Source organism: Lucilia cuprina, chromosome 2, assembly GCF_022045245.1.
Source record: "Lucilia cuprina isolate Lc7/37 chromosome 2, ASM2204524v1, whole genome shotgun sequence".
NCBI lineage: Eukaryota > Metazoa > Arthropoda > Insecta > Diptera > Calliphoridae > Lucilia > Lucilia cuprina.
The window spans coordinates 25,510,701-25,530,621 of NC_060950.1; the positions used below are offsets into that span (position 1 = coordinate 25,510,701).

The window sequence follows — 19,921 nt, forward strand, 5'->3', positions numbered from 1 at the left end:
AGATACGAGTATATTTAACATAATTATGAACTTAAAAGCCCTATTTGGCAGGTTCAGTTGTATGGGGCCTACGTGAAATAATGGACCATTGATAATTATTTTCAACAGGCTTTGCCTACAGCACCATAGAAGATCATGTGCCAAATTTCATTGAATTATCTCCAAAATTACGACCTACAGTTCGACTAAAATGTTTACAAGCTCCATTCGGGGGTTTAGTTGTATGGGGGCTAGGTTGGACCGATGTTAACCACTTTCAATAGGCTTCGTCTACGGTACCACAAAAGATCAATTTCATTGAATTATATGCAAAATTGCGACCTGTAGTTTGATTACAAGGTTTAGAAGCACTATTCGAGGGTACAGTTGTATGGGGCCCAGGTGAAATAATGGACCGATCTCAACCATTTTCAATAGGCCTCCTCCCCGAAGAAATAGAATATCATGTACCAAATTTCATTGAATTATCTTCAAAATTGCGACCGGTAGTTTACAGACAGACAGACGGATGGACAGAGCTAATCGACAGAAAATGATACTGAGCCGATTGGTATACTTTAAAGTGGGTATAGGTCCAATATTATTGTGCGTTACAAACATCAGCACAAATCCAATATATACTTTCCACTAATGTGGTGTAGTATATAATAAAATTGAGTAATTAGTAGTGACTTGACTGTAGACTAGTTTGTTGATTAGTCCACGTTCTCTATTCTACTGACTATTGACTATGAACTAGTTTATTGGCTACACAACTGAGTGGTTTATTGACTAATTCACAGCCTAGTTGATTGACTAGACCACAACCTGCATGATTTATCCACAGAGTAGTCTACAGACAAATCCTCAGACTAAACTGAATAATCCACAGATTGTATTGCATAATACACCCACCGGTCTTTTGACTACTCTATTAATTAGTACAATGACTAGTTTATTGGCTAGTCCACTAAAAGTTATATTGGTTAGGTTACATACTACTGACCATGTTATCGACTAGTTATTGAATTGTATGTAAAAAAGACTATTTATTGGTCAACAGACTAGTCTACAGACTAGCTTATTGATTAGTCCACTAATCCATAGCCTGGTCCATTGCCTAATCTTGTATATTGTCTACTGACAATTACACAGACTATTCTATTGGCTAGTGCACAGACTAGTCTACTAGCTAGTCAAAAGACAAGTCTATTTCCTAGCCCACAGCTAGTTCAGTTTATTATTATGTTTATAGACTAGTTTATTGACTAGTCCATAGACTAGTGCATTGACCAGCCCATATACTAGTATATTGACTAGTCCATACACTAGTATATTGACTAGTCCATAGACTAGTATATTAACTAGTCCACAGACTAGTCTATGATCTAGTGCACAAAATAGTCCATTGACTAGTCCCTTAACTAGTCTATTGACTAGTCCCTTAACTAGTCTATTGACTAGTCCCTTAACTAGTCTATTGACTAGTCCATAGACTAATCGACTGGCTAGTCCAAAGATAAGTCTATTGACTCGATTGACTACTTCATAGACTAATCTATTATTTAGCGTATTGACTATTCTACATACTATTCAATTGGCTAGTACACAGACTAGTCTATTAACTATTCCATAGACTAGGCTATAGGCTAGTCTATTGACTACTTCATAGACTAATCTATTATCCAGTCTGTTGGCTATTCTTCCGACTAGTCTATTGGCGGGTTCATAGACTAGTCTACTGGATCGTCAAAAAATCTAGTTTATTACCTACTTTATTGACTAACACACAGGTTAGTTTATTGAATTGTTTACAATAGATTTAAATAGTATACAGACTTTTCTATTATCTAGTCCACAGACTAGTCCACATATATACTTAACTTAAATAATGACTAGTTTATTCACTCATCTACCGACTTGTTTGTTCACTAATCCCCTGACTTGTTTATTCTCTAGTACACCCACTAGATCACATACTAGTCAATTGATTAGTTCATAAATTGGTCCAGAATAGGAAGAAGCTGTGTACCGATTCCACAAACAAGAGCCTTCATTCAATGATTTGCGTGTTTTTTATAAACAAAATGATTGAAAAGCTAAAATTGGTGTAAAATTTTCTTATAAAAAATTTGCTGAATTTGTAAAATTTGATTATTATAATTGGTATTTATTTTAGTTATTTTTTGCTGTTGTATGTCGTCAGTATTGACATCTGTAAGTGCTTAATTAGTTAGTGGCTTGAGTATAAAATATTGTGGTTTTATTGCTAAATTTGTGGAAAATAAAAAAACTAAAATAAAAATCAATAAAAAAAGAATTTTTGCAGATTTACTTTAATTATATAAAAAGGCAAAATTGTAGCTAAAGGTCAATTGGAAATTTGTATTTTTCTCCAATTAAGTCATGAAATAACATTTCATAAATATTATGAAAAATTCATAATCAAATGATTAAAATGTTAAATCCAAACTCTCTCTCTCTCTCTTTATTACCATTAAAACGCTGAGTTGCTTGCTATATAAAAACAACGAAATTATTTATTTGAAATATTATTTGCGCAAAACTGTACAAAAATTGTATTGAAAACGACACTTGACACAGAGTGCGCAACTTGGCCTCTGCATAAACAATAAATTAATGAATAATTTTCATAAATTAAAAATATGCCATGGTTTTGCATTCAAATACTTGAACATACATATAAACTTATATACATACACACTACATGTACAAATATACTACATACATACTTTTGCATGTATACATATACATCCGTAATTAAACGTATTGTTTATACAATTTTCAATTAAATTTTACCCCAGTTTAGATTTTCAAAATGCAAACATTTTCGTGGTTAAATTTGATTTGAAACATTTTTTGAGCCTCCACTATTAGAGACCACAAGTTAGACAAACATACAGTAATTGATAAGCAAAATATGGTTGAATGCATGAATGAATAATATGTGTTTAAATCATCAGCTATGGGTATTTTCTTAAATAAACAGATACAGGTGTTTGTTAACGAATATTGGGGCAATGTACTATAGGTATCAAATATTGTGTAAAGAAAATGTTTATTCCTTTCGTATAATATTTATATGTACATATATATATTCCGAGTCCTTATATGTACATAGCGGAATCATTTAAGATATGTCCGTCCGTCTGTGGGTTTGTTAAAATCAAATTTCTATAGATTCCAGATATCTTCGGTATCTAAATCTGCAACAATTCTGTCTGACATGCTTTTGAGAAATTTCCTATTCAAAATCTGCAAAATCGATTCATAAATATGAGCAAAAATCAGAGACAACCTCTAAAACAAGTAAGAAGTTATAGTCGGGCGAGGCCGACCATATAATACCCTACACCTGTATACGAATAAAATGTGATTTAGTTTTCATATTAAAGCATTTAAGTTGAATTGCATCTAAAACCATTTACTGTTTAATAAAACTGTGGATATTTAAGTAAAATTTTGATGGCGGCTTTTTAGAGGGGCTAGGGTCAAATTAGGCCCTATAATTATAAAGTTTATCATGGTCATAAGGCCTAGTATATAACTTGGTTTTGCTGCTTTTTGTCGGGATACGAGTATATTAAACATAATTATGAACTTAAAAGCCCTATTTGGCAACTTCAGTTCTATGGGGCCTAGGTGAAATAATGGACCGATGTTAACCATTTTCAATAGGCTTCGTCTACAGTACATTAAAAGATCATGTGATGGAGACATTTTAATGAATTATCTCCAAAATTGCGACCTGTAGTTTGATTACAAGGTTTACAAGCTCTATTCGGGGGTACAGTTGTATGGATGCTAGGTGAAATAATGGACCGATCTTAACCATTTTTAATAGGGTTCGTCCCTGGGACAATAGAATTGCGGCTTGTAGTTTGATTACAAAGTTTATATGGACGGAAGGACATAGCTAAATCGACTCAGAAAATGATTCTAAACCGATTGGTATAGGACCAATATTATTGTGCGTTACAAACATCAGCACAAACTCAATATACCCTCCTCACTAAAGTGGTGTAGGGTATAACGACTAGTTAAAAGGAACTTTGTGGTACTTTTTTGTTTTTTAAAAGATATTTTTTTAAAATTTCTATGATATTGAACTAAAAAACATAAAATAAAGCAAGTCCGCGGTAAAACTATAAAATGGGATTTTTGGTACATTTTTATAGCAACATTCTACATACGTAACACAATTTTTTTTATCATAAAATTAGAGTAGAGCGATGAAATTCGACATAAACATTTTTTGTATGAGTCAAAGTCTCTTTACTAACTTTTGTGAGGATATGTCCAAAATTGACCCTACACCGCGTATAACTTCCCCTTTAGATAATTATATTACCGCTCATTACTAGCTTAAAGATATGAGTACAACTATGAAATTCAACATAAACTAGTTAGAACCAAAATCTTTCTAATAAATTTCTAACTGTTGATCTTCAACGTATTTTTTTAATTTTCTATAATATTGAACCGGGAAACATAAAATTAGACATTAAGAATTCTTAGTTGATGGAAATCTATGGAAAAGGTAACCACTTACACAATTACTTACTTATCGTTCTGATTACATAGAAGTAGTCAAATAAAGTCTCATAAATAATGAGTTTTATAAATACTTTCTAATTCATTAGTCGTTGTCTTCTTCGTGTAGAAGCTGTATATGTTTTTCATACTATTTTCTAATTACTTGTAAGCGATTGTCATATATACATGCATTTATACAACTTACTTAGTAATGACGTTTTTGCTGGGCTAAAATTTAAATAACTTGTTAATTAAATCAATTACTACAACATTTTCAAAAAATTTACCTGTTTCCTTAATGTTTTTTTATATTCTATAACTGTTATACGAAATATTTTCTATAGAATTTTTGCCAAACATAAATTTTTCTATGAATAATAATATATGCAAATGTTTCTAGAGGAAAATTTTTATACCAAAGTTTTCTAATACCCAAAACGGTTGTAAATATATATTTCTATAGAAAAAACTGTTATAAATAAAGTTTTCTGTAGAGTAACATTTAGATGGAAATATATCTATAGAAAAAACTGTTATACTAAAATGTTTTTAATTACATAACTATAATATAAAGTGTTTTTAAAAGAAATTGTTATACACAATGTTTTTGTTAAAAAAAAACTGTTATACCCAGAGTTATTGTTTACAGAAAAATTATACATAAATTTTCAAAAGTAGATATTTTATACGTATATGTGTTGCTATAGAAAAAAACTGTTATACTTTAATTTTTTAATGTGCAAAAATGTTATACACAAATGATTCTATAGAAAAAACTGTTATACATAACTTTTTTGGTATAGAAAATGTGTATTTTTCTAGAAAAAAAAACAAAATGTTCTTACAGAAAAACTGTTATACTATAATTGTTTAATGCATAAAACTATTATACACAATGGAAAAACTGTAATAAAAAGTTTCTGAAGAGTAATACATAAACGTTTCTTTAGAACAAACTGTTATAATCAGAATATTATGTTGAGAAAACTCTTAAAGCTAAATTTTTCTGAAAAGTAACTGTTTACAGAAAAAATATATACACGAATTTTTAATAGGAAAACTTTTATACATAACATTTTCTGAAGGAAAAGAGTTATACATAAACTGTTATACTAAATTGTTTAATGAACAAAACTGTTATAAACAAATGCTTTTATAGCAACAACTGTTATAAAAACCATTTTTGTAGAGTTCTTATTATACAGAAATATTAAAAAAACTGTTATACTTATTTTTTAATTAACATAACGATTATGGAAAAATAATTCAATTGAATTGTTATACACATTGTTCTGTTTAGTAATATATAATACGCTAATTTTTTTATTTTTTTAGTAAAAATTGTTATAATTTTTTAAACAGTTGTACAATAATATTTTCTATAGAAAATTTGTTATACACAAATTTTTTTCTTTTGACAAAAAAATTCCACATATAAATTGTTATACACAATTTGATTTTTATCTGTTATACGCAGTTTATTATCTTAAAAAATACAAAGAATTAATTTTTCGGAAAATAATATGTTATAGAAAATGAAACATTTCCTAGAAAGAAAAATTCACAAAAAAATCCTACCCACTGTGCGCTATATATTACCTTATTAGTTCTTTAAATTTTTTACCTTATTAGTTCTTTAAATTTGTTAGAAATAAATAAAGAAACACAAACAAACAAATTGATAAATTCTAAGCATATGTTAAATATTTAGATTTATTTGTTTTATTTTCTGTCAAAAAGAAAAGAATCAAATTTTATGTCAGAGTTCAAAATGTGTTACTTTGACTGACAGTTCAAATCAAGATAAGAAGAAAAAAACGTCTAGGAAGCAAACAGAAAAAAAACAAAACAAGAAACGTAAATAAAATTTTATTATTTAGATACATTTAAAGCTTCTACAACAACAGCAAGAGCCAAAGAGAAATAAACAAAAAAGAATGGGCAAAAAAAAAGAACATAAAATACGATTATCAGTTTTATTCGAATTGTTCAAGTGTAATGATGATATTTCGACTTGTTTGTGTTTATTGTATTATTTTCACAAGTTTATATGTAACGGAGATTTGGGCGAGCCGGATATATGGATCCTTTAAAGATACGAGTAATAAATAAAATAAATATTTTTCTTTTTAAGTGGATAATTTCTACGCTAAATTTGCTTTGTATTTAAAGAATATCCTGGAAGTTGTGTCATTGATGCTGAAACAATTTTACCTGAAATGTCGTCAATAAAAGATCCATTTGTTCAGTGTGGTCTTATAAGTTGTGGTAAAAATTCTATTGTGGAATTTAAAAGGTGTGTGTGTGTGGAGTTTGTGTTTTTTGTTTTTGATTTGAGCTAATATTTGCTTGATTTTACAGTTGTCCTTTCCAAACTGTGCCGCCTAATTGCAAATTAGCTCATCTATTAGATCCATCTCTACAATATCCTCAATGTTGTGAAAGAGAAATTGAATGTTTTAATTATAATCATATTTTGTAAAGTTTTTAAGTTGAAATCATAAAAATGAACTAAAATTATTTCGTTTGCTGTATTTATAAACTGTTATAGACAATAATTCTTTGCAAAGAATTTTATATCGAAATATTTTTATAGAAAAAAAACTGTTATACAAAAATTTTCCATTACAAAAAACAAACCATAATAAAGAAGTTTTTCTATAGAAAATCTGTTCACCCAATTCTATTTTATAGAAAAAAAAACTGTTATACACAATTTTATTTTATAGAAAACTGTTATACACTGAATTTTTGGTAAGAAAAATTATTATAAATAATTTTTTATTAAAAAACTTGTTATACACAATTTTGTCTATAGAAAACAACTGTTATACATAAACTTTACATTACACAATATTATTTAGAAGTTTTTTTTATATAAAAAACTGTTATACGCACTTTTTTTATAGAAATCAATGTTTTACACAAATATAGGAACAATTTTTATACACAAATGTTTTGTATAAAAACTGTTAAACACAACTTTTTATAGAAGAATCTGTTATACCCAAATTTAGTAAAAACCAAATTTAGACTTTTTGCTAAAAAAATTGTTATACGTAAATTTTTTATAGTAAAAAACTATTATACATAATTTTTTCAATAAAAAATTATACAAAAGTGTTTTCTATAGACAACAACTGTTATACATAAATTTGTCATCACACAATATAATAGAGAAATTTTTCTATAGAAAATAACACAATTTTTTAGAATTGAATATTATACACAAACTTAGGAAAACAGTTATAGACGATTGTATATATAAAAACTGTTATATACAAATTTCTATAAAAGATACTCTTAATCAAAAGTTTTTCTATAGAAAAAACGGTTCTATTCAAATGATAGAATCTAGTAATCATAGATTTTTTGATAAAAAAATCTTTTATAAATTTGTCATTATACAGTTTTAGTTTTTTTATAATAATAACTGTTATACCAACAATTTTATAGAAATTTGTAAACTGTTATATTTAAAATGAATAAACTGTTATACACATTTTTTTATAGAAGACACGGTTGAAAAAAATTTTTTATTAAAAAAAAAACTATTATACACAAATTTGTTTATAGTTAAAACTGTTATACAGACTTTTTTGTAGAAGAAAACTGTTAAAAATTGTAATTTTCTATAGAGAAAACATTTTATAAGTTTTTCTATAGAAAAATGCTATAAAAATGTTTTTTGTATGAGCGAATGTTAGACATGAACACAATCTGTTATAGAAACAACTGTTATACTATGTATTTTTATAGAAAACAACTATAATAACTAAGTTCTTCTTTAGAAAAAAATGTTTCTTTATTAAAAACGATTAAATATACATTTGATTATAGAAAAAACTGTTATACAATAATTTATCATTACAACATAGTGTTATACATTAATAAAAATTGTGCTACTAAAATATTTTGTGAAGAAACTGTTATACAAAATTTTTTTTAGACATTATTGTTATACAAAAAAATGTAAAAAAATGTTAAACACCTTTTGTATGGAAAAAATAAAATATTTTTTAGGAAAGTGTTCTATAAGAAAACTGGAAAAATAATATTTAAAAATGCTTCTATAAACTACTAACATTTTGCAATGAAGAAAACGGTTTCTATAAAATAAACAAATATTTCTGTAAAGTAACTGTTATACAGAAATATATAGAAATATTTCTGTCGAAAAAACTGTTACAGAAATTTTTTTGAAATGAAAAAAGTTTTAAATAAATTGTAATACATACAATTTTTTGTTGAGAAAACTGTCATACGTATATGCAAAATGTTTAAAAGAAAACTGTTATACACAAATTTTTTTCTGCAGAAAAATAATATTTAAAAATGCTTCTATAAAATACGAAGTGAAGAAAACAATTTCTATAAAAAAAATTTTATAAACAAATATTTCTGTAGAGTAACTGTTATACTGAAATATTTCTGTCGAAAAAACTGTTACAGAAAAATTTTTTGAAATGAAAAACTGTCATAAATAATGCCTAAAAGAAAACTGTTATACACAATTTTTTCTACAGAAAATAGAAAAAAAAACTGTTAAATATATATTAAAATGGGAGAAAAAATTTGTATACAAAAATATTTCTATAGAAAAAAATTTTATACCACATTTTTTTAACTATAACTATAATTATCACATGTTTCTTTAGAACAAATTGATAAAAAAATGTCTGCTGAGCAAACTGTTAAAAACTTTATTTTTCTGTTAACTAACTACTTACAAAAATATTATATTTATAATAGGAAAACTGTAAAGTTTACTATAGAAAAAGTGTTATACACACAGTTTTCTAATCTAAAAAATTTTTTTCCAAAAAAATTTTCAGAAAAATTTCAAATGGAAATAGTATTCCCAACAATTTCTAGCTCAGAAAAAAAGCTGTTATAAACAAATTTGTATTAAAAAACTATTATAAACACATTTATTATTAGAAAAAAATATTAATTTACATACAATTTCTTTCAAAATTTTCCAGTTGTTTTTTTTAATATAATTACAGATTAACTTAATTCTAATGCGAGTATTGCTTCCAGTACCATTTCTATTTTCTTAAAATGTACTGTTCTTATCTAGACTGCTTACAAATACATCGTTAACAGCAGCCGTTTCGTTGTAACAAATGTTTTTTAAATTTTCAATTTAATTTAATTTATTCCACATCTAAATGAATGAATACATACATAAGTACATACATATTTTTTTTCCGTATACCAACCACTTATTAAATTAATCTAAAATAAACATTTCTTTAGTTTGTTTAAGGCAAAAAATCTATAGTTCTGTATGCAGAAAAAAGGTTCAAACAAGAAAAAACACTTTAACAGACTTTGTGGCAGTTTATAAAAATGTAAATTTTTATTTAAGAAAAAAATGTATTTTTGGTTGATTTAAACGAAGAAAGTAGTGCGGTATGCAAATACGCTAAAACCAGCAAAAAGTTTAGATTTAAAAGAGCAAAGATTTGTATGCATTTTAAGCATTACTTTAAATCTATGAAGCAAGGATTTCTTTGACATTTTTAATTACTTTAAATATTTTTGCTTTAAATTGGATTTGGGAAAATCTATGTATATGAGTTGTTAATTTAAGTATATGAAGACCAAGTAGTTTTATCTGATTTTCTTAAATATTCAAATAAATTATTTATTTTTTTTATAAACTAAAATCGTTAACTGGGTTATTTTATTATTATTGTACGTGTATGAGATATTTATACACATAAAACCCTTGTATGCACAAAAATTTTAATTTTTTTTCGTTTTCGTGTTGTTTGTTCTTTGTTGTTTTATATGTACATCCATATGTATACTCGACATTCATTCTATATGTTCATGTTCATTTACTTTCCATAAGCTATCTGCTTGCTACACAATGTATATGTTTATTTTTGTACCCTACAAGAGATAGTAAAAGTCCAAACTAGTTGTTTGTATCACCAAGAAATATCTAGAGGTATTCCTATGTTCGAAATCGATCACAGGTGTAGGCTATAGTTTAGTAAAGTCTAGTCCATAGTCTAGTCCAGCGTTGCGCGTTCATATTGTTCTAATTACGAAGATTTTCGGCAATTCACACGTACATAACCCGATCGTAAATAAAACTCATTAAAAGAGCGTAAAAAATACAGAAATTGCAAACAAAATATGTAAAAACAACAACATCATTTTCAAACAAGAGAGTAACTTGCAAAAAACTCATACACTCCAAAAACTTTTCAGGAATGCATATTAGTAAAAATACATAAAAACGATATTTTTAATACTTTTTTAAACATTTTATGTTAAAAAATCTAATCTTTGTGAAGAAATTAACATTTTTCTTTTCTTTGGATATGTTTTATCTGTAAAATTTACCATTTTACTTGTTATAAAACTTGATCATAACAAGCGTAATTAGGAAATATATTTTCTAAGTGTTTTTTTGCATTTTCTCACCACTACAATAACAGTTTCTCTTTCTGCGCTTGGCTGGTCTAGTCTATAGTCTAGTCTATAGTCTAGTCTATAGTCTAGTCTATAGTCTAGTCTATAGTCTAGTCTATAGTCTAGTCTATAGTCTAGTCTATAGTCTAGTCTATATTCTAGTCTATAGTCTAGTCTATAGTCTAGTCTATAGTCTAGTCTATAGTCTAGTCTATAGTTGTCTTTAGTAAGGTCTGTAATAAATTGCATAGTGTATCATATCGTCTGACTGCTATACATTCTCACTATGTTTTTGTACATCCGAGTGTGTGAGTTTCTTGTCGTTCACCTAGGGGTCCTTGTTAATAGCCTTGATGTTGTTGTTGTCGTTGTTGCGCTATATACACAACTGAAAATATGGTGGGGATCGCTTGTGAATTATAAAGGAGAAACAAACAAACAAAGGGAATCAACAACCATGCATTAAATAGTTTAACATTTGCTACTTTTAAGTCTATTTTGCAGGCATGGAAAAACGATTTCAGTTTATTTAATTTTTTTCATTTTAAATGCGGTCAAAAGTCAAATCGTTTCTTTTTTTTTGAGTTTAAAGAGGATGTTGTATATGTATGTTTAATAATTTAAAATAAATTTACACACTTAACAGTTAACTATATATGTTAAAATATCTTTAAGTAAAGTTAAAGTATCTGTCTTCCCATCTGTTGTAGGAAAGGGAATATTTTATAATTTGTACAGTATTTTGATCTGTTATTTATTTAATGAACTGTGAGATATAAGTTCGCGTTGAATTTATTATCAATCTTTAGATCAAAATATTTTACATAAAGACAAATTTATATGTTTAATTTTTACTTTATTTAAATGTAATCAATTTATATAGTTACTTTTCTTTTATTGAAAAGGACGTTTGGTCGTTAACAATTAAATATTTAATTAGGTTTATCTAAAATGTATTTTAATATAAAATATTATTTAAGAGCAAACTACTTAAAATGTAGCCAAGAGTCTTACTTTGTCTAGCTGTTAAATGTTAATATACAATATTTGAACATTTAACACTATGTTAATGTTCGAAGGGATTCTGTTAGCAAATATGTTTTGCTAACAAAATCCCTTCGAACATTTGACAGACAAATCTAATACCGATTGATAAAAAACTACTATTTGATATAGAGCGACCAGTATCATCACTTTTGAATGATAGTGAGATTATACACAGGTCACGTTTTTCTCTTCAACAGATCAAAGTAATGAAAGAGTTTTGATAGTTGAATTCTGAATGTTTGCAGGGATATCCTAACTACTACTTACTTATGCATAACTTTATATAAGAATAAACTTACATACCTTCATACATACCCTGTTGTTTTTAAAATGGTCATGTAACGTTGCTTTGTTGATTAATAATAATGTGTAGAAAAAGTCCAGAGATTGTTCTATAGACAAGTCTAAATGCAATTCAATGGACTTAGGACTAGATTAATCCAGATTAGTTCTTACACCACCCTAGTTCAGAAGCTAGTTAATAAACTAATAAATAGACTCGTCCATAAACTAATCAATAGAGTAAGCCATAGGCTGTTCCATAGAGTATATATTAGAGACATTGTTATAAAAACTGTTCCATAGTTTAGTCCAAAACTAATCGTTAATGTAGTTAATATTTAGATTAGTTAATAGATGAGTCAAAAAACTCGCCCATAGTTAGACTAGTACATAGATTAGTTAATATATTAATACATAGCCGGTCCAAAATCTAATCCCTAGAATGGTCTGTTAAATGTTTCATAGACTTGCAAACTAGAACCAGTTATACTAGTTACTACATACTACTAGTTAAGAGATACTTTAGACTTGTCATCAACTTATTCAATATACTAATTCAAAGTCGAAAACCTCATCGAAAGACTTATAAATAGATTCAACTAAGTAGTTAATATGCCAGTTCACAGACTAAGTAGTTTGCAGATTAGTTCACAGACTAGTTGAGAGACGAGATAATAGTTTAGTCCCTTGTTTATAAATTAGACAATATATACACTAGTACATAGACTGCTCCTTGATCTGGTCCACAGATTAGGCAGTTTATTCGTCCGTAGACTAGATCATGGACTACTTTGCAGACAGATCTAAATACATTTTAATAGGTAAGTTTAGAGACAATTTGAGAGACTAGCCAATAGTTAAGATTACTAAACTAGTACATTGACTAATTCATGAACAAAGTTTAATCCATATACTGGTCCTAAGACTAGCCCAAACATAGTCTAGTCTTTAGTCTAGTCTATAGTCTAGTCTATAGTCTAGTCTATAGTCTAGTCTATAGTCTAGTCTATAGTCTAGTCTATAGTCTAGTCTATAGTCTAGTCTATAGTCTAGTCTATAGTCTAGTCTATAGTCTAGTCTAAAGTCTAGTCTATAGTCTAGTCTATAGTCTAGTCTATAGTATAGTCTATAGTCTAGTTTATAGTCTAGTCTATAGTCTAGTTTATAGTCTAGTCTATAATATATCTAATCTATAGTCTAGTCTAAAGTCTAGACTTTAGTATAGTCTAGTCTGCACTATAGTCTAGTCAATAGTCCTTATAGTTCCATATATTAGGTACTACTTTATCCAAAGTGTAAGCCTGTCAATGAATCTTTCAATCCAAAGACTAGTCTGTAAACTGGCCCAATAACTTGTCTTTATACTAGTCTAAGAACTTGTACCGCAATCCAATGTTTAGTCCATATAGTAAAGCATAAATATTTCAATCACGATGTAGATTAAAAGGGTCCGCTGAAAGTGTGTCCGCTGAAATTAGATACTGATACACGTTTTTTTAGTACTACCGGTTTTTCCTATAGTCATTAATAAGACAAACAAAGACAGACTATACTGTACGGTTATTTAAACTAAGCTTAAGTAGATTTTGTTTATTCTTTGACTAACTAACTGGCTTACTGACGACTACTTGCAGATTTTCTTTGTTTAATTGTTTGTTTATACGTTACTACCATAATGGTAAAGAAAAAAAGGGAAGAAATTTACTAAAGGGGCTCTGCATTAGCAGTTTTACTATAAATTTATTTCGCTTAAAAATTAATTAAAAATGTAAAGCTTTGTGTGTATGTGAATTTCCTGCAAACATAGGAAAACGCTGAAGAAAATCTCTGAACAAAAACATGGTTAAAAACATAATTATGTATATGTTATTGCAGATGTGGTATTTTGTATTATCCTTGAATTAGTAATGTCAAGTGACTAGGGGAATAGTAATATATTATATGCAAAAACAATTCTGAACTTGATATTAAGATAATAAATAAATTTTTATCAAAAAAAATATATAAGGATATAAATCGGTTAGCAACACTAGTCCATTTACTTCTAGTTTTTATTTAGATCGTACTACTAACTTCTTAGTATTAGCTATGTTAACATCTTATCTCTATGAAATCATTTCAAAATGCCAATATGCTTAAGGGAATTACTTTGATTACAATATTGTTTCACCAACCCCATAGAAGTAAATCCACTGAGTTGTCACTATTGAAAAGTGCTACTGCATGCGAAGTAATATTACTTACAACGGTGTTGGCATAAATGACTGTCTGAGCGACAAACAGACAGACAGACAGACAGACAGACATTCTGAATGACTGACGTACTAAATGAACGAGTATGATTTGAGACATAATCATGAAAAATTTATTAACATTCACAATGACGATGATGATGGTTCTTTTTGAAATACAAACTCACATACGTACTTAAGTTCAAACATACGTATGTATGTGTGTATCTATGTGTGCATAGCAAATGTGTTGAGTGGTCTCTACACTGTCATAGACTGGAGGATTACTTTTTTTCAGTCTAGCTAGCTTTTCTCCATTTTATTGCTTTGTTGTTTTATCCTTGTGTACAATGTTGTTGTTATTGTTTCTTGTGCCTTTGCATGGTTGTTTGTATATGTTTATAGTGGCAAAAGCGAGTGCATCACTTGTCATTTTATGTTTAGTATAGTTTTTTTGTTGTTGTTGTTATTTTTCATTTTGTATCTAGTAAATTGTATATTGCGTTTATTTGAGTCAAGGCATGAACTTGTCATATTCTCACATTAACACATATTTACAGACATATGTACATCTCAGGGACAGTATATTTTTATAGTTTTAAAAATTTGTATTATTGAAACTAAAATTATAGTAAGTTTTTAGATCTTAAATTTAATTTAAATTTAAATTAGGTTAAATAATAGCCCTGAATATAAAGAAGGTCTACGCATAATGTCAAGACTATAGGCTGGACTATAGTATGGATCATGGTTGAGAGTATAGTTTATATTATAGTCGAGGCCACTTTATCTACAGAAGAGCTGAAGAGGCGCTAAATGCGATTGAAAACTTCTATTTATACATAGACCTGGTTCTTGGACAGTACTATATTTGTGAGCGATACTTCGGAAATGCCACCACGACAGAACCAAGAGGTCATATTGATATTTGGAGCTATGTAGAAGAACCATAAGTTTAATAAGGGGTCTTAACCCAACTATGATACACTGACTCTATAAGATCATAAAAAGTGCAATTATAATTTAAGTATAAATTGACGAGAAAATTCTTTGACCAAACATTTTAACAAAATAGAATTACAAGAAGTTTAGCTTGGGCTATAAGCACTTTGTTAATCAAACCTTTGGAATCACTTCTAGATATCCTTCGAGTGACACTCAAAGCCACTGATAGCACACGTTAGTAACGTAAACTGGACAAAAACATTGGGTGGTTATTAAGTGTATAGTTAGTTTGAAAGCAGAACGTTTGAAACTAGAACGTTAACAACTAACCTACTGGCGGCCGCTATTAAGTGCACAGAATTTGAGAAAGTTAAAAAAATCGAGGCGAAGAGAACGAGAACGAGAAGAGAACATAAATAAAAATAGATCTAAAAGTCTCTTAGTGGATGCACTTTAGAGATCTGTAGCATGTTATTGCCAAGACTTTTTCTTTAATTGATCCAAAACTATGGAGATAAAACATTCTTTAGGAGGCCCCATGGCACGATTCCCTGATTACAGACTATATCTTGGTGAATTGCAATTCTGCAGTATAGAGATGCATCCAGTATCTCTAGTTTGCCGGGACGATAAATGGTGATAATCAAATGTATTCTCGGCCTTTCCTTGGAATGATTTGACATGATGTCGAACCGGATTACCATATAATCTGGCACAACGGGTGGCCAGTACCACGCCGGCAAATTTCCTGCATACGGGAAGGTTGATAATGTAATGCCAATTCGTAAAATTGAGATTCTAGTAATCCTGAAAACTATCGTCCAATAGCAATTTGATCTGCACTTTCCAAAGTTATGGAAAATATAGTTAACTTCCATCTTGTCAAATATTTGGAGTTCAGCAATTTACTTAACGAACACCAGTATGGATTTTACAGAGGTCGCTCTACTGAAGACTTACTAGCCTTCCTTGGTGTCATTCCATTCACCATTTTAGCGAAAGTAATGATGTGGCTCTAGATATTTCAAAGTCGTTTGAAAGAGTGCGGCATGGTGCACTAATTGCTTTTGTTGCCGGTAATAATTTCTCCCGATTTTTTTCTCAGAGATCGCCCTATACGAGGTGTTATAGATCGAATCTCATCAGGCTTCGTTTTTTCTTCTACTCTATTCCTTATTTTCATAAATGACTTCTACTCTTTTACCCACTCTATCTACTTTTTGCCGATGAAGGCAATATCTGAAATCAGGCCAATGAGTCAACATATGAATGAATCGGACCTGACAACTATCACTGAATAAGGGTCGTATTAATGTAATCAGTTTCAACGCACGCAAGACTCATGTTGTTTCATCAATATCAAGAGTTTCCGATTAAGGAATCAGAAACTCTTGATTGCATGACAGTGCGATGTCCGCTGGAATAAACACATGTGTCGAATGAAGCACTGTCTCGTTGTTTCGATACGGTGTAAGGTTTACGTCACTTCATCTTATCTCCTTACTATTTACATCACTTATATCCGATCAAAAATGGAATACAACTCTTATATATGGGCCGGAGCTTTAAAGTCTATTTTGGAGCTACTCGATCGCGTACAGGTGAGGGTGAAGGTTCTTATCGGTAATAGGTGTACAACTCTATTGATGCACTGGAGTTGCCGTCGCATCGTCGAGTGTATTTCACTATTCTATCGATATTACAATTGAGTGTGTTCCTCTGAAATTAGGGAACTTGTTAACGATTCCCGCATATTTCTGCGCAACACACAACTTTCAACAGGAACACACCAATTTGTGTTTGATTGGCCAGAGGACCGCACAACGCATTACAGAAATAAATTCTTTTCTTTTATACCTTCCTGAAGAAGTATTCCCGCCCATTTCGATGTAAAAAGATTTAATTCAAATGTCCACAAACACTACTTCCTCTATACCCCCTCCCACAGTACATTTTTCCAGTTCCAACACAATGCACTGCATAAGTAAGGATCATACCTTCAGTGCTGATCCAAGTAAAAAAAATTATCGGCGATTATACTACCATGAATTGGCACCTGCGTGTAAGAAAAACTATGGGGCGATGGCGAGTCGTCAAAGAAGTTTATGAAATCTGTTTACATACAACATTTATCCTTTAGAAGGTTTCAGTAGAAAGTTTTAATATATTACTACCAGAATGTTAAGAACATTCATTCGGTAAAGGATCTATACATTATTTAATAAAAAGCATTCGCTTAGTTGAGCTCATAATATAGACTATTATAAAAGTCTCAACTTTAGCAAAGAGTTTTGTCTAGATTATATTCCATAGATTGTAGACATTTTTTTCGGTTCAGACATTTATGGTGACTTAAAAAGAGGTTGCATGCTACAATGTTAAATCGAGTTAAAAAAAAATATTAGTACCTCTGTGAATTGTTCTCAGCATTCATATGTTTCAGGTGCAACAATTTTACTATAAATTTCTTAAAAAAATAAAATTGTCCAAATTTTTTTGTTTAGTTATCAACACCATTTCCAAATGTATTGCGGATGTTGATTTCTGTATTTCTGAATAACTTTTAAAAAATATTTTCGAAATTGTTTTGAAAACCACAGGAAATAGTGTTTTGTTATACAAAAGTAGACTGTTGTGTGTATGTGTGAGTATAAATACTTTAAATGCCAAGGATAATAGGTTTCAATACAACAACATCAACAACAACAACTAACCTATTACTATTGCTGCTGCTGCAACAGCTTGTACTATACTTATCCTTACTAACACTTGTCTACTATTTTCTTTGCGTATGTTCTATATGAAAGAGTAAATTTACTGTCCTTAAGAATACCAACCAACACATATCCACATATGCCAAGTATGTAAATATGTATATGTGTGGTTTCTTTGGTACACATTGTTGTCGGTTTTGGGTTAAAAGAAATGAACAAAATAATGTGGAAAAAAACTTAGTACACTTATAAGAAAAAAAGTAAAATTGAAAACAAAATTTTTATGTAAATAAAAATAAAAGAATATGAGACTACGACTATAAGTTCAAAACAAAGAATTTTTATTAACATACAAATAGACTTGGCGCCATAAAAGGTTTAAAAGAATGTTGTTTCATTGTTTTATTTTTTAGTAGAAAAATTTTGTTGAGAAATTTGTTTTAGAGGTATGGCTATTTGCCTTTGAAGATTGTATGTGGTGAATTACTTAGTTGTAATTAGGATTTCTCTCAAAAGAGCGAACTTAGCTGAAATAGTTTGACTGAGTTTAATTATTAACAATTATGCAATGTTTAGCCTGAAAATTAAACTATACGTTTAGTTTTAAAATATATAACAGATAGAACTATTGTATTTGTTAGCGGTCATTTGAAAAATTTAAATTTGATTTCAGCTAATCATTCTCGGCTTGATGCGAACCTGAACTGTATTTAGAAATAATGTTTAGTTTATTACTATTTTTAATGATATGTATTTTTATCGTGTTTTAAATGTCAAATCATATTTTAACAATTTTGATATTAAATTTATTTTGATTTTCTAAAATAATCTACAATAAGTAGTAACTTGCGTATACTTATTAAAATGACTAAAATATTACTTATACGCCCTCATTTTAAGATAAGTATGAAACAGTAAGAAGTAGTTTCTTAAAATTATTGATGAAAACCTTGAAATATCAGAAGAAATGTTGGTGAAGTCCTTATGTAAAGATATATGTAATTATTGTCCAATGTTCAGAATCTTCATGGACCTAGGTCCTTTCAAATTTTCAATCGCTGTAGGATTTGATATCAGAAATAATATTGCTCCCAATATATTTGAGTATAATTTCAGAATAATGGCTACGAAAGTCTTCTAACGTTTTGATGTCATCTTTATACATTCTGTACATTCGTCGTAGCATGGTCGCGCTCGTAAAATAGCCTTGGACTAATACATTTTATAAGACTTCCCGTCCTCTGGTTTGGGTATTTGCAGAGGATTGCAATCAGATTTTATCAGGTTAACATTCTCTTATCCTATTCCTTTTGAAGCCTCTATAGTCGCTCATTCATTGTCGCTTATAAATGTATGGTATTCATGACATAAGTCGAAGTAATGTACACAAAAACCTGCAATGTGAGCCTTAAGGTGAGCTTATTAGATGACTCATCAACTTCTATTGTGTGCTTAGATGTCAGTGACAATTTTTTTACGTGGTTCTGCTGGTTTACGTACAATCACTTTGCTTAGGTACTTAAGTTATCAAATCTGTAACACAATCTGTAGACTAAAATACGAATCCATCAAATAAGCCGAAATCCTTTTTATAATATTATATAAACAGAATAGTAAACCTTGAACATATCCGGGCATGTATAAGATTCCATTACTATTTAACTAACTTTTCATTCATCGGACACACTCATTGAGAAAAACATACAATACACTCAACACAGCACTCTTCTCATT

General features: G+C 29.0%; 2 protein-coding genes across 4 annotated transcripts in view; both read left to right on the forward strand.

Annotated features, from left to right (window-relative positions):
• The window catches only part of LOC111682832, a 173,729-nt gene that overhangs the window by 43,627 nt on the left and 110,181 nt on the right, over positions 1 to 19,921 (forward strand). The window lies entirely within an intron of this gene.
• Positions 6,527 to 7,188, forward strand: LOC124419954. Its single transcript, XM_046951157.1, has 3 exons — positions 6,527 to 6,637; positions 6,709 to 6,832; positions 6,898 to 7,188. Exons 1-3 carry the CDS (start codon positions 6,535 to 6,537, stop codon positions 7,016 to 7,018), a joined length of 348 nt encoding a protein of 115 aa, XP_046807113.1. The 5' UTR covers positions 6,527 to 6,534; the 3' UTR covers positions 7,019 to 7,188.

What these genes read in the sequence shown, in the direction of transcription:
- LOC124419954 (XM_046951157.1), top strand. Translation starts at nt 6,535, where the DNA reads ATGATGATATTTCGACTTGTTTGTGTTTATTGTATTATTTTCACAAGT. An exon ending in TGGATCCTTTAAAGATACGA is followed by an intron (nt 6,638 to 6,708) that starts GTAATAAATAAA and finishes TTGTATTTAAAG; the next exon opens with AATATCCTGGAAGTTGTGTC. An exon ending in TCTATTGTGGAATTTAAAAG is followed by an intron (nt 6,833 to 6,897) that starts GTGTGTGTGTGT and finishes TTGATTTTACAG; the next exon opens with TTGTCCTTTCCAAACTGTGC.